At 41.6% G+C, this 16629-nt stretch overlaps 1 protein-coding gene across 1 annotated transcript in view; it reads left to right on the top strand.

Annotated features, from left to right (window-relative positions):
- Positions 1–16629, top strand: part of WIF1 (Wnt inhibitory factor 1) — a 45018-nt gene that overhangs the window by 9422 nt on the left and 18967 nt on the right. Inside the window, exon 3 of the mRNA XM_086740028.1 lies at positions 14660–14768. Coding sequence (XP_086596154.1) covers positions 14660–14768 — 109 coding nt within the window. The remainder of the gene's footprint in view (positions 1–14659; positions 14769–16629) is intronic.

The raw sequence follows: 16629 nt of genomic DNA, 5'->3' as shown, positions 1-16629 counted from the left end.
GCCGGAGAGGAAGGGGAGGCAAAATACAGTTACCTGGGTCTGTAATTGTAAGCAACAGATGAAATGTATAGCAACATTAAGAGCTGGTAAATAATTTGTTAGCAGGACATGTTGACCATTACCTTGGTTGATTTACCTTTTTTGGTTTGTGCTGGCTTTTTAAAATCTCCTTCCATCCAGTTTTGCACAGGAACATCTATTCAGGTTTTGTAGGCATGGTCAGATTTCTGTATTGGCAAAGGAGCATAGCTGAAAGCTTATGACCCAACGTGTTGCTGCCCAGACGGCTCCAGTCAGAGAGCTGTGATGTGTTGGTATTAGGTATAGGGTGAAGAAGCTTATACTGTCCCTTACGGACAGAAATTAGAGGCCTTCATCACATCAACAACCACTTCTGTTCATCATTTTTACTTGACATAACAGTAGCTTTCCTTTGATGGGGCAGAGGCTGCACGTTATCCTGCCTGCTAATAGAGTTGGTGTTTGAATTGTATCTGTGAATATCCTGTTTAGTTAATGGACCCTTTTAAATTATCTTACCAAACATTTGCTGTCAAGTAACATCATAATTTATATAGTTGCTGCCATGATGCCACTGTTACTATGATTTGTTTGAACAGCAATTAATTGAAACCTAGCAGTAGAATTGCGAGATTTAAAACATTTCTAAGTATTTAACTTATATAAATAAGACTTTTATTTATCCAAAAGTAAGATTTTCTCATCCTGTAAAATATGATCAAGCAGTATAAGTTCACTCAATTAAATTAATGGGGAAATATTTAAAAGGATGCGGAATCTGAAAGTTTGCTGGCAGGATGAATGGTTACCTGGAGGTATAGAGCTTTCAGCCTCTGCAGGTTCTCATGAAATCTCTGTTCTTCTACCTCTCACTCAACCCCAGCAACTCCAACAGAAACTTCTGTCTCTAAGTTTACACATTATTTGTCCCTGTCTGCAAAGACTGAGGTAACTGCAGTCTTTCCTCCTTCTTGGTCTAAGAGGAGGTGATAGAGGGTACCCAGTTTCTTCAGGATTTCTTCCCATCCCCAGGCCAGAAGTCTCATGAAGAGTGGGAAGCCCGTTCTGTGAGAGATGGAAAGAAAGGGATGGCCATTGCCCTTCTGTCAAAGTGGTTTTGTGAGCTTCTTCCCCATCAAAACAGAAGAGGATCCCCAAACTAACCCTCTCTGCGCTGAGGAGAGAGTTGTGCCAGTCTCCTGGTCCGGCTGTGTCTGGTCATTCCACCCAGGAGAGGGGAAGGTGGAGGAAGCAGCCAGTCCACAGGGGCTTCCCTAAGCGTGGTGAGACATAGAAAGGAGGGCTGGAGCTTTTCTTGTAAACAAAGCAGAATTTCTTGAACTGGTATTTCATTATGAGAGTTTGCAATACTATTTCACACATTATTGTTACACCTTGCCAACAAATCTGGTTTTGCTACCCCAGACACATTCACAGGACAGTTTACTTCAAATGCATAAGCATCTACTCTGATGATAGTCAAGCAGCAGAGATGTTTATGTGAAACTTAGTTTTTATCTCCGATTATAGACTTCCAGATAAGGCAGATTTAGTAATGGTATACTTAAATTAGATCCTGTGGTAAAGTGTAAGTTATATTTCTGGCAAGCACAAAATGAGCTACTGACCACTTTCAATGCATAGAAAATATTTGAAGACATTTCTTTGAAAAAGCAAAAAGCTTTGGATTAAAATTTGTACAACCTGCATGTTGAAAACTCAAACCATTAGCTGAACGTAACTTTCAGTGTCTCATGGAAAAAGGACCTTCTAACTAAGGTGCGTTGTTCACCTGTTGTCCTTCAGGAGTATGTTAGTAGCCTACAGATAAATCAGAATTTTTCTGAAAACAGATTTTTACTACTTTAAAAATCTGCATTTGAAAATATATGTGGATATTTGCCTACGGCCAGCATGGTTTGGCCTTGAGAGTTTTTTCCATACACCTTTCCCCAGAAAATATTTCTAATGACTCTTGTGGTCAGCAAGTCGTGGCATTCCAGTTTCTGCCACCCCTAATTCATATGCATCTCAGTTTATTAAATACAATTGAAAAGTTACAGCAACAAACTATTACCTTAAGGTAGCAGGCCTTCATGTGCAAGCATATTTTCCCTAGACCTCTGCATGTCTTGTACTGCACAGCTTGCAACGGTGCGGTTTTCTGTGTGTCTGCATATTAATGTGTCCAGTTGACTTAATGGGCTGGATTTTCAAAGGCTACACAGCGTTTGTAACGGCCATTCACTCTGAGGAAACCTGCAGGACTTGAGCGCCCGTTCTTCACTTGTGTAAGATTCACAGTTACAGAAGAAGCTGCATGATGATATGTCTCATAGATGAGAATTAGTATGGGCTCATGTACTTAATGAGGTTTTGGTGTCCTGTCAAAACAAGGAGACAGAGTTAAGTCTGTACATATAGCGTTATTCACTGGTATTTCCGGATTTTTAACTTCAATTGGATACCATAAGACTTCTTGAAACTTTTTTGTTATGAACACAAGAGGCTTTTGTATAGCATTTCTTCTGTTTTCTTGGAAAAAAAAAAAGATTGAAAGGTAGAAAGGATTAGGGAAAAAACTCCACTTTTTTCCTCAGAGATTTAAAAGTTTGAAAATAGTTTATATGATGCACAAACGTAATCTCATTGTCTAAACAGCATTGCATCTCTTCACCCTGTGTGGAGCAGAGATGGGATCTCCTTCCCCGCACGCTGGGGAGGGTGTGGGAGAGTCCCTCTTCCAAGCAGAGCTGAAGAGAGCAGGTTGTGTGGCATCTTCCTCAGCTGCAGCTCTCCCGAGCTGTAGTTGCATGGTCCTTCTCTGGTACCTCTTAGGAGATCCACCACAGGAGGGAGCCCAGATGCTGTGTGCACCACCATAGAGACAAAGGCTGTTGGAAGAGTGGCAGGCTGTCTGGATTCGGGAGTGCACGTTTCAGTCCGGTTTGCCTGAACACCTCATGCTCAAAAGCAGCAGAACACGGACCTCACCTTTGCAGCAGAGCAGCGTCATCCTTAGCTGGGACAGGTCATGCCCTGACTGGTGGATTTCCTCACTGCCAGACTCTGTGTATGGTTGGTATGATCACAAAAGCCTCCTGGTGCAGCGTCCTTGTCCAGTCTCTTCTGTAAGACTCTGTTTTCCTAAGATGTGGCAAGACAGCCACTTGAAAACAGATGTGCAACCTATCCTCAATTCAGCTGCACAGCACACCTAAGCGGCGTGCCGCTGTTGGAAAGGCGGCACTTGGCAAGTGTCTCACTTCCCTGAGAGATGTGTCATATTCCATTTAAAGAGTACGGCTCCCTGGTCAGCTTTCAGAAGGGTGCTTGTAATCCGGTGTTCCTCCAAAGAAACCTGTTAACGTGAACTGCCTCAAGCTTAAAAACAGGACAAACCTGAGTCAACTTGAATTATTCCCGGTGTATAACCTTAATGAACAATAGTAAGGTATTTCTGAGGGTGGGATCGTCTGGGGTTTTTTTGTTTGTTTGTTTTTCTCAGAGATAAAAAGCCTTGTGTCCACATGACAGCTCTGGCAGTACCGTCAGGAGTGCGCATGCCCTATTTGTGTGCAGGTTCTGTTGGTTTCAGCAGTGCTTTGGAGGAACCGTCTTCTCACTGATGATTCTCAGCTTAGCTGCTTCCCCACACCAGGATATTGAAATTTGATGTCTGCCAACAGCACGGGAACAATTTGCCTTGCTTCCAGTGCTCTTCCACAACAGCTTCAGCCAGGCTAGCAGCTGACACCATCCCATCTTCTTTCCCATCCCTGGTCACACGTTGCCATTCTCTTTCTTATTCCAGTGCTGATGTGGCCACTCAGGGAACTGCTCTGGCTGAAAACTAGCCCTGCAGAAAAAAAAGTGATTAGTTTTTAACTTGATCTGCTGTCTTGGTTAGTTCATCACACGGCGACGTCTGAAGAGGGTAGGACTGCAATCAGCACAGTCTTAGGTTGCCTTGAGCTGCCCTGGTGCAGTCCCAGTACTATGATCTACAGAAAATGTGGCAAATCAAATCAAAACAGAGAAACAGCTCCCAAACCCCAAGTGTCTTCTAACCAGCAGAAATTCAAGCAGAACCAAACAAAATTGACTCAACTGACTCATGTCACAGCGAGTCCCACTGCAGATTACAGGGAGCATTTGACCAACAGGCTCCTGTGCCGAGCATGGCATTTCTGTGCCCCGTAGTGATGCAGAGAGCAGACCTGACAGTTTAGCAAGGTTTAACAACTCAGCAAGGTTTGCAGTGAGGGACGTCATTCTGCTCCAGTGTTCCTTTCTTCCTGAAAGTACCGTGGACCACACTCAGCCCAGAGCTACTCGCTTCATTTAGTCCATAAAGGCTGGTTTGGAGGATTTGGATAACCTCCAGCAGCCTTTGACTCCAGCAGAAGTTAGGGATTGTCAGCACATCTGGGATGTATTGAGTGACAAAAAAATATAATTTGGCCTCGGTCTGCAAGAGCAGACCAGATTTGCTGTAGCTGTGCATCAAGGAATAAATTACATCTCTGATCTTAGCAAAACTCTTTAATCCCAAATGATGCAGTTATCTCTAAGCAAAGTATAGACTCCTGCTGTCATCAGACTCCCACTAGTTTTTCATCAGAGGTAAATTTGGGCTTGGAGAAGTCCACACATTCGTGTCTGAAGCTGAACTGTCTCACTAGCATTTTCTCTAATAAAGATGAGGTTGTGGCCTCTGCAAAAAGTACTTCTGGGGAACTTTCAGCTACTGGCCCCCGCTGTCAGGATCTATACTGACAAATGATAGGTCACATTATCCAGAGGGGGGGGAAAAAAAAAAAAAAAAGAAGGATGTAGCTTTCCTGAAATAAGCTGTCACAAAATAAACCTCATACCTTTCTGAGTAGGACTCATTCCTGCAAGTGTGTGCAAAGAGTTCGTCTGGAAGCTCAACTTGACCCTGACTGTCATAACTCGTCGTAATTTCTTTCATCTTCCTCAAATGGAGGATTGCCCTGGATTATGCCAGCACTGCTTGTATCAGAACACTACTTTTGTCTTTCACCAAGTTCATCTGCACAAAACTTTTAACCTAGAAAGTGCCAGGATCATTTCTTAAACCCATTGAAGAAAATGAGCAGAAGGAGAAAAAAGGAAAACCAGCATGGCTCTTTGTCATGTTCATCATCTGAATCCCCTCTAAAGAAAGATTCCCCCTTCTAAAGAAAGAAGGGGAAGGCAAAAAGGACAGACCTTGAAGAGTAGGAAGGGATTGGTACACTAGCAGTGGCTAGGGGCAGAAGAAAGACATTTTTGATGAGAGGATTTCTCCAAATAACTGTTACTAAAACTCAGTGAAATTATACCAAATGCAGAGAAGTGTCTGTGTTCTGCAGTGCAGCCCATGTGCCGCAGTGAAATCCAGGACTCGCCGCCCCTCTGGGCTGTGACTTTGCTAGCAAACCAGCGCAGAGAAAGTCAGCAGAGTCTGGGCCACGTGAAGATGCCTACGCTGCGAAGAGATTCCCTCTCCACCCAGGGAGAGAGAGAAAGGCAGTTCAGGACAGCAGGTAAATCAGACTCTGGCTCGGCTAGTAAGTCTATCTTGCTTTAAAAAATTCAAAGTATAGTTATGGAGGACATAACTATATGGAGGCCTGTGTGGTGCATGGAAATAGTACAGTAATACCTGTCCACATACAGGGGTCTTGTCTCAGTAGATAAATTAGTGTGATTTCAGGTACAAGAGCAAACACAGAAGTTCTTTTTCAGATACACTGATCAAACGTTCTATTTAAATAACAAATGTAGTTCTTCTTTCATGGTAGTATCTAGAATTTGCTTTGGTCAATGGCAGCCTGTACAACAAGAACAAAATTACTCTGGATATTCACGAAAAAAAAGGCCTTTGAAAAATCCATGCAGCAAATGTGAAGAGAGAGCAGTGTTAAGCAAGTCTTTCTAACAACTAGTCAGGAAAGAGTTGAAGTTTTTTCAAAACCTTTTCACCATAACTTTTAAACACTTGTTTGCTTGGAAAACAAGGCTAAAGACCGTTATCTACTGAGCAGTAAATAAAGAAACTCTCACTGAGAGGTGCTGCAAATTTTCTGTCACTTGGCTGTATGAAAGTGAAAGTGTCCCCCGTTGAGACCCTGGAAGGACTCCAGTCTGACAGAAGCTGCTGTGAGACTTCGTAACTTTTGAAAAAGTTCGTTGCTTACATTTTGGGGAGAGATATTATATGGGAGTGCCAGTTAAAGCCAAGAGTGAAACATATGGACTCAATAAAGACCCAATTACATGACCTTTGCTGTTTGCCACGCTTTTAACTTGTGTAAGTTATTGATTACACTTTCATGAGATCATAATCAGAAAGTTGTTCTTTGGTAATGGTGTGCTAGAGGAGCTTTATGCTCAACTTCAAAGCTGTCCTGTGAGGCTTAAGAACAAAGGGTTGGAAGTTTGAAGCACGGCCAAAATGAATCTGTGTGCATTATCCGTGTTTACCACCATGCAAGAGGTGGATTAGTTTGTTCTTCAGCCATAAACTTTCTCTTGTTACATCAGATGAGCCACCATCTCTAAGGTATACATTTGTGCTTTTAAAAGTATTCTGTTTAATTAAATGTAGTGTCTGCTCAGATCTCCATCATAACTAGTCTAAATGCTTGCTAGTGCAATCATTTCCCTAATTGTAAAGGTTTTAGTGAAATTATTTGACATTCTCTGAGAAGAAATTTCAGCCTAATTTATTAGTAATAAATAAATCTATCCAAAGCCTGAAACTGCAAGCAGTCTGTAATCTATGTAAAGATGCACTCCTATGACCAGCCAGCCAAGATTTTCACTTATTTTTCAAGCTGTGAGAAAATAACCTCACAGTTTGTTCTCAGTGTAGATAGAGCCGCATAGATGTGTTGCAGGTGCTAGCAGTGGACCTGCATTGTTTTGTTAGGAGCTAACCTGATGAGACACTATCTTAGTTTTTTTTTCTCTAAGGAGCAGTAAGAATTTTCCCCCTTTTTATTAACCTTAGGAAATTGGCATTTTGAACATTCCTGATCATGAAATTTCCACTGGAGAGTGCACTGATCTTTTGCTGAGTGACAAAAGAATGAATTAGCCCTTGCTGTGCCGGAATAAGAAGTAACTTCAGGAGAGTAGCTTTTACCAGTTCTCAGGATACCAGAACAATATGTTTCATCACATATTTGAAGATAATGAAGGCTTGTGTATCTTTTACTTTTTTTTAATGTGAACTCTTAATGCTGTTTCTCTTTTTGGTCCTTGCTTCTCTCTCCTTCCCCAAAGCAGAGTTATCTAATTTTTGTCTGTAAGACATAGAAGAAAACAATTTAAAGGAAACTTGTGCATGTATTCATTCCAGCCTGCTTCATGCTGAGAAATAATCATTCCTTGCTAGAGATTTTCAAGGTGTAATTAACTGTGCATATTTATCAAACCCTAATGATTTTGTCCTCTTTTAGCTTAATTTTCTCAAAAGTAAGTCTAGTGAAGCAGTAATAAAATACATTAAAGAAAATATTTTAAACAAGAAAACATCTAATTATGGAGAGTTGTGCTCTCTTGCTTTCTCTTGTTTCTGAATAAAGCAAGGTAGAGAATCATAGAATCATAGAGCCATAGAATAGTTTGGGTTGGAAAGGACCTGTAAAGGCCATCTAGTCCAACGCCCCAGCAAGGACCAGGGACATCTCCAACCAGATCAGCTTGCTCAGAGCCCCGTCCAACCTGGCCTTGAATGTTTCCAGGGATGCAGCATCCACCACCTCTCTGGGCAACTTGTTCCGGTGTTCCACCACCCTCGTCGTAAAGGAATTGAGAATCCATCATTGAGAAGGAGTAAGAACCTCCAAGACTGTAAATTTGGAGGAACTGTAAAATTGTTGTGACTGTTGTTTAAGAAATCTTGCATGCCACATGCCTTGCTACCAGTGTACTTACCTGAAAATTGTTGTAGGTCTGTTTGCCCATATAGTGCTTACCAAGGCTTTAGCTTTGTGAAATGGACCCACCGTCCCCATTGCAGATGCCTACTGCATCAGGGGATTGGCTCTGATCTAAATCAAAATCATATTTTCATTAGCAGGCTAATGATGGACAGGAATGTGCACTAGGCATTTATTTGAACCTCTGTTTCAGGTAGCCTGCTTTTTCTGCACATGGTGATGAGTTTCAAAGTTAAGACCCTGCTAGTGTACTTGGATTTTTCTTTTTCACTGGTGCCCCTCTCAAACCCCATTCTTTCTGCCAAGCCCTTCAGCTTCCAGTCTCGGGTCGGTTTCAAGTGACCTATTTGAATGCTAGAGCGCTTCCAGAGCTCAAGGTCTGGTGAGAGAAAATATCAGCTCAAAGTGACCAAGTAGCCACCTTGTTTCCCATGTCTCCCAAAGAGCAGACAACTGACAGAAACTCAACAGCTAAGTGTAATCTAAGTCTATTACTTTGTGGCCTCACCAAGCGTCTTGACAGTGATTTCTTGTATTACTTCTCTTTGCACAAATTATTTTCTCATTGCTTGGAGGAGAGGCTGATGTATTCTGCAAAGATTTCTGTCCATCTCTCCTGTGCAAAGCATTCTTGGAAGCCTGCAGAAGTTTCTCTTTTCCAGCTTTCTAAATCGTTCTGTTGGAGGATCTGGTCTGCCATCCCCAGCTGCATGCCACGGGAGACATTAAGCACCAGTTAGTCATCCGTTGACAAAATCTGAGAGTTTTTGTACCATTCTTCTTCTAAAACCATTAAAGCCACAAGTGATTATTGTTGAAAGTTGCATGCAGGGATTCTCTCTGTTGCTTAAAAAGTCTTCCTCCTTGTGCATGGATTTTCTTCAGTCTGCCACAGTTCTCTTAACATGCAGGAAGCTGGTGTAGAACAGGCTCCACAGAGCTGTGTGCATTTCACTACAGCATTGTGTAATTAGCACTGTCACATAATGTATTTTTCTTTGAGGTTGCCCATTTTGCGGAATTTTAATTTATGTCCTTGGATTTTTTTAAACATCAAAATATCTCTACTTTTCCTTTTGTGTGCATCTCTGCTTTTGTTAATCCTCCTGCTTCGATTCATTCTCGTATCCTTAGCAGCCAGTACTAGAAAATGGGCAGGTTATCCTGTCTTCTATGTAAATTGGTTTTCTCAGAGTGTGTTTCTATATCACTTTATATTGTTGAGCATGCTTCTCACTTTGGGACTACTTCATGAGGCTGATGGCAAGTCTCTTTGAGTGTCACATTGAGGTGCAAAAAATGGTTTATCCACTCTGTGACAAGACCAATTGACAGGTAAGGCAAAGCTGCCTTCCCTAGCAGAAAAACAAAACGTTGTAGGCAGATGCTTTATTATCCGCTTGTCTAAGGAGGCATCATTATGTTGTTCATTAAAGCAGTGTCTAGATTACACTGCAGTAACAAAACGTGCTGCTGACATACCTACTCGTGCTCTGGCCAGACTCCTTCCATAGCCTGGTATGTGCGGTACAGCTACGGCCTCCCCTCTTTGTCGAAATTAATCTCATTTTGCTTCATGCTTCATCTTGAAAGACAAGACGGACCAAATTCTCTGAGCTAATGCAGCTAATATCTTGGAGAAGCAATGGTCTACGCTGTAAACACCTAGTGAACACATGCATTGCCTCACTTTGTGATTTTATTTACAGCATATGCAGCTGTGAGCATCTGCTATGGATAATGCATGCTAGAATCTTCTGGTGTCTGCATAGCCAGAAATATCCATGGATCTGGGATTAAAAGGAACTTTTTTGATGAGTTTCTTTCTTTAAATGTAGAAAATTGGCATTAGGGTGTATTTGTCATTTAATAGACAACAGAGTAGAACATTCAGCACTGATCTCTAAAATAATGAGAAGAAAGTATAGTTAATTTCTTACATCTACTTGCAGAGCCAACACACATTCTCTTTGTTAGAAAAGCTGCAGATTTCATTAGGTTGTTGAGCTGTAACATACAACAGTTTAAGCTACTCTGCTTCGCTTCAGGTACTACCGTTACTTCTAATCCTAAATCTTTCATGTAAAATTAGGAAAACATAAAGCACATTCCTGTGAATTCTTTGATTAAATATGAAACAAAACCAAGGTAGGCACAACTTATCATCTGAGTGATAAGAAAGCTCTTAACGCAATAGATTTTGTACCGAGGAGTAGAGTTCTGTAGGAATTTTAAGTGTGTATCATTTAAAACCAAACTGCTGACAGATGTTTGCTACAATTCTTGTTAGAGGGCTTCATTATTTTTATAACCTTTTAAATTCCTCTGTTTTATAGAAAACGGCCATTTAAAGTCCATAAAAATTAATCCCAACCATGGAATTACTTGTCTGAAACGAAATTTCCTCCCTTTGCTGAGGGCTTTGCCCACATGGAGAACTGTTAAAGGGCAGCTGCGCAGGGCTACCTGCTTGCCTGAAGGCACTGAGTCCTCAATCTGTTCACACAAGGTCTGCAGGGGCCTTTGGCTCAGTTTCTGAGGGTTTCAAACAAAGTCTTCACACAAAAGTAAAGTGTGTTCCTGCTTGGATGTTTCCTGAAGTCAAGCCAAAACCAAAAAGTCTTCCATGCATGCAGAGTGTGCAATTGTCATAGGTCAACAATTCATCTCAAGCCCCATTTCCTCCATCACCTCTGATAACACCATTCCATAAGATTTAGCTTCAGTACCAAATTTTGCTCTTCACATACCAGACAGTTCATAGCCTGGCTTAAAAAAAAAAAAGGCATGAGAATGTTTTTATAATGGGAAAGGGATTATAGATTATGGGGTTTCTCCCTTTGTCCCTCAACAGTATCCAAGGAAATTCTGTTTTCACTACCAGGTCACTCACAATGACCACTTACAGCACAAACTATGGTAGTCACTAGACAATATTTTAATTGCGCAGACCTATCTCTTCAATTAACCATCATGACTAAATTTCATGCTAGGCTGGAGCATGGTAAATATTTGCTGAGAGCATGTTGTTTGCTTTTCAGTCATGATGATTAATGCAAGTTAATTGACAATCAACTTAAATTACAGCAGGACAATACTGGAGACTGGATGTAAGGATTATGTCAAGACAGATTTTTTCCAAATAGATAGGATTTATGGCAGCCAAATCTTGTTTCAGATTCACAGGCTTGAGGAGTTAAACTATTCTGCTCCATTGTGCAGCCTCTCTAGACTGCGATTTTTGTGTATAATTTTTATATCAAAATGTAACCAACTCAGTCCAGCACACATGATTTGCAAACATACTCTGCAGCCCGTGGCTTCGTAACTTTGAAGTCATGCTAGCTGGATGTACAAAGGTGTTTCAGGTCTTATTAGATACTGTCATTTCAAGAAGTTCTGGTTTTGTCAACTCAGCAGATGTACAAACCTTTTTATAGAAATGATGAGAGCAGGTGTCTCCCCTCAATGCAGTGTGTGGCTTTCCTCCTGAGCAGGCTGTTGCTTGTGCAGTGTCTCTTCCCATCTTTTTAACGGGTGGACAGAACATACTCCCACCTCAGGGACTAATCACTGCTATGCTTTTGCTCTGGTTAGAGGAGTTCCTTCCTTTAAAGGCGGTGACTACTCTGGCTCATGCAGCAATCATAGAATCATAGAATCATAGAATGGTTTGGGTTGGAAGGGACCTTCAAAGGCCATCTAGTCCAACCCCCCTGCAAGGAGCAGGGACATCTCCAACCAGATCAGGTTGCTCAGAGCCCTGTCCAATCTGGCCTTGCATGTTTCCAGGGATGGGGCATCCACCACCTCTCTGGGCAACCTGTTCCAGTGTTCTACAACCCTCATTATAAAAAAATTTTTCCTAATATCTAATCTAAATCTACCTCCCTCTATTTTAAAACCGTTACCTCTCGTCCTATCGCAACAGGCCCTACTGAACAGCCTTTCCCCATCTTTCTTGTAGGCCCCCTTGAGGTACTGGAAGACCGCTATAAGGTCTCCCCAGAGCCTCCTCTTCTCCAGGCTGAACAGCCCCAACTCAATCCCCTTTACAACAGCAAACTTTCTTTTTGTATTTGTCCTTAGGCATTGTTTCAACTCTAAAAAATGGGATTCCAGTTCCTTTCCTACAAATCTGGGCTCTGGCTCACAAGCTGACCCACTACAACACGGCTGGAATGGGAATATGGGAGTGGAGCTATTTGGTCTAGTTACCAGTTGTTGTTCACTAGAATAGTAAGAACATAATGTTTTAATATCCCAACCCATTATGACCTGGTTTAGATATAACCAAACATCAAAGCTAACCAATGAGAAACAGACACTACAGCATTGACTCACTCACTGTACTATTCTATAGATGTGTGGAGACATATAATTATTTTTCTGAACCAGAGTTTTATTTGAAAACAAAAATGTTCACAATCTGACTTTATGGCTTGTTTTCATATTTTGGCATGGTATATTGTATTGGAAAAAAAGTCTTTAATTAAAAGCAGCCTTTTGAATATTACCCCAGACTTCAATTTTCGTCTCCTATTTTACTGCTTCTCTCCATGTCCCCTCTCCCTCCCACATATACTCCATGTGTTTAACCTACCCTTAAAAACTTTCATTGCTTCCTTCTCTGTTGTTTTGCAAGTCCTCCTCTGAGGTCTCCATGCCTACACAACACCCTCTGAATGCTGTCCGGAGGATAGCCCCTGTGTGCTGCTTGGGGTCTGCTTGCTGTCCCCACAGAGTGAGCGGATGTGCTGCCAGGGCTGATCAGGAATTTCATAACAACCTTTCTACCCAGCTCATGAGTGTTTTACTGGTGTCACCAAGAGCTAAAGGGAGATAGATGGTCTCTCACATGCTACCAGGGCTTCTGATCAAGTTAGCAGGGCACAGCATCACAGAAGGGCTGAGGATGATCTGACACCAGACAGTCTGGTCTTGACATGATCTAGTCCACCTCTCTGCTCAAGCAGGGTCACCTAGAACTGCTTGCCAAGGACTGTGTTGAGTGGAGTTTTTAATATCTTCTCAGATGGAAGCTCCACAACCTCTCTTGGCAACCTATGCCAGTGCTCAGTCACCCACTCAGATTGAGATGGAGTTTTCTGTATTGTGCCCATTGCCTCCTATCCTCTCACTGGGCACTGCAGAGCAAAGCCTGGCTTCATTTTCTTTACACACCCCTATCAGCTGTTTATATACATTGATTAGATCACCCCTTAGCCTTCTCTGGGCTGAATGGTCCTAGCTCTCTCAGCCTCTCCCTGTATGTCAGACACTACAGTCCCTTGATCATCTTTGTAGCCCTTCACTGGTCTCACTCCAGTAAGTCCACATCTTCCTTGTACTAGGGAGCCAGAATATTACAGAAGAAAAAGGACAGTCTTCTGGCTAAGTCTTCTGGCAGTCAGACATTGACTGCCATCTTGTAGACATAAGTTAACTACCATTTATCAGCCCAAAGTTCTCGTAAAATTTTGGCTTTAATCTCTTTGTTTCACTATTTTAACTAAAAAGCAGACACAATAATACTGTCTACTATCAATGAATTGCTGGATGAAGGCACATTTTTGCCGGTGCCCGTGCTAAGGTCTGAAGTGCTTTTCTGAGAGCAGCAGGTACAATTACCTGTGATCCCTCATACGGGTAAATGAGAAGACAGACTTTAGGGAAAAGCTTCATTTCCACATGCTCTAGACACCTGCAGCCATGCCATTGACAGTAGTGGAAGTCTCCAGTGAGTTGCTAAGATATATATCTCAGGTGTACATGATGTGTACAGCTACACTGCAGACTCATGATGTCGCTTTGCATCAAATATGAAGAAATACTGAACACGTGACTCAACAGAGAGGCCAGGGTCCCATGGGATAAAGTACCAAAGCCTACAATCTGTGCCACGATGCAGGTGCATGTGAAGGATGAAGGCAGTGGAAAGTAGCTTTTAAATCATGCCAACATCATTTGGAGATCACCAAAACAAATAATCTATGTTGTGGTTAATAATGGGTGACATGAAGCTAGCTCTGCAGGAAAGCTCTCAGCCCCACCCTTGGAACAATTTCATCAACTGAGGTTGAACAAGGCAGTGTCAGAGCTGTAAGCAAGGTATGTGTCCTAGCATGGCACTCCAGTAACGTGGCTGTTCGTTGCCCGACACTGTTTCCCAAAGACAATGTGCCGTACTGTGCAGATCAACATAGAGCAAACTCAGATATTCTCACACCGCAGTTGGTATCGTGCATGTGCGTATGTCCTTTAAGCTGTGCTCCTAGAGCAGACGGGTCATCCAGGCTCACCAGTCAGTTCCAGGAGGTTTCTACTCAAAAAAAGAGCTTTAAGAATTGGGTTGCTGTTCATAGATTTTTTGTGGTCTGCCAGGTAAAAGGTGTGGGTTGTAAAAAATGTCTTCTCTGTATAACATGCGTGCACTGTATGCATGCCATTTGCTTTGCTGTTACACTGCCTCCTGATTGCTGTATGGTCACTTGCAATCTCTGAAATAAGAGGAAATTATCTGAAAATTATGCTTAGGTGAAGAAGCACTGAGGGAAATAATAGAAATAAATCCAGTGACTGACATAATGAAAAGTGTAGTATTTTTCCGCTGTAGCTTATATGCTAAATAGTTTGCTTCTGTGAATGCAATTAAAACCAATATTTCATTTATTTTGTCATAGGCTGAGTACTTCTACGAATTCCTGTCTTTGCGCTCTTTGGATAAAAGCATAATGGCAGATCCAACCATAAATATCCCTCTGCTTGGAACAGTTCCTCATAAAGCATCAGGTTTGTACTGTTGATATTATAAATTGTGTTCCTGTAAAAAATATTCCACAGCCAGTAAAGTCTAAATATTTTATTATGGATTGCAGTTCTGAAGTTTATTGCTACAGAAATGCTTGCCACAGTGCTTGACACTGAACAGTTTGTGAATGCCTTCCCTAACTATAGCAGCATGTTTTGTCTGAGCCAAGTCACATGAAACTGGTGCAAAATGGTTGCATAAAAAATGGTGCAACTTTTGGAAAACAAAATATTGATCACTATAAGAAATAGTTATCAAATGTTTCTGTTTCTCAGAGGTTGCAGTTTGTGGACGTTTTATTTTCAGTTGGGGTCTGCTGTTGTCATCAGGCATTCAGCTCAAAGACCCAAGTCCTAGTTTAGGTTATTATCCTTTACCACTTTTCCCTGAGTTGTGTGTTCTTAGTCCTTCACTAGAGCTTACAGCTCCATGGCAGAGGCTGAGCCCAAGCAAACGTGAGTGCTCCAGCACTGCGGTGCACAGCGAGACGAGTGAAGTAAAAAAGCTTTCCATGAGAGATCATCGAATTCACTTTGCTCTGAAGTGGATGAATAACAGTCTATGTGATCTGTTCCAGGGCTAATACGTGGTAGTCTCTGGCAGAAAGGCAGAAGTGTACATCTGGGTGACGGTAGTGTCTTAGTGATCACAGTTTCATGATCAGCCTTAGCTAACCTAAGACCATGTGGGATAAACTGGGAAATAAATGAGAAGTGGAACAGGAGAATGGGGCTGGAAGTGGAGCGCTGATATACCAGTTTACATCTTTGACCACTTTATTTTTGTTTTCTTTTTCAAGGCATAAATTCTGAAAGTTTGCATTTGATATCCGCCATTTTCGGCTTGTAGTAGAATGGAGTTGAAGTAATGTTGCAGCACAGCTTTTTGCTGTGCCACCTGGAATTTAGCATTAATGATTAATCTCTCCATTCAGCATGGACTGAATGAGTGGTATTGAAAACTAATTTGGGTGAAGAGCACTATAATATTTGTACCACAATTGCTACAATTCAGTTGGTTGGAAGCCTGATAAATTGGCAAGTAAAGGCATTTAAAGGTAACTAAAAAGTCACAAAGGCACAATTCTTGTTAAGCATTATTTCCATCTCCATATAAAGCAGGTAAGATACATGAGAAGCTCTGCACTCAGCGTCCTCTAATATAAGCTAGTTTCTCCTTTAATTTTAAACTCTCTAGAAAGGCTAGACCAAAATGACTTGCTTCTGACTGTGTTTAGAAAACATAATCTACAAGTGCAGGGAGGCCAGAGATGAGCTCTCATAGCTCCAGCAGAAGGTCTGTTAACCATCATAGTCGGAGGTCTGATTAAAGCCAAACAGGACTTACTCTGTTTGCAGCACTGGTGCCTCAGTTCCAGGACTAATACGGGCATGTCCACGGTGTTTCTTTACGAGGATCATGTGCAGCACACCGCTGCGCTTAGTATATATAAGCTTTATTTAAGTCCTATTTGGCATTATAGTAAGTCCAGTGTATAAGAGCAACTGATAATCAGGACACGTACAGTATTTGAAGCATGTACACTATTTAACATTGAGCCACTAGCGTTATGGGGGTTTATTTTACGCTGCTTGCTAGCTGGCCAAAATTAACTAAGTAACTTTAAATAATACATGCTATAAAAGTAGTGAATGTTTTCTACTCTGCAGTTATTTCTGTAATTTATGTGTTTGCAAAACGGTTCTGACAAATCTGGTCTAGTTTGCCTGGATCTATTGCGTTACCAAATGATTTTTCTACACATATGCATGTCAGAAGAAATTCAATCACAAGCTTGTATATAGTAACAAATCAACAGTAGCAAGTTATTTCTTGAAAATG

The sequence above is a fragment of the Chlamydotis macqueenii genome, chromosome 1, assembly GCF_036417535.1.
Source record: "Chlamydotis macqueenii isolate bChlMac1 chromosome 1, bChlMac1.mat, whole genome shotgun sequence".
NCBI lineage: Eukaryota > Metazoa > Chordata > Aves > Otidiformes > Otididae > Chlamydotis > Chlamydotis macqueenii.
This window is presented reverse-complemented; position numbering and strand designations above follow the sequence as displayed.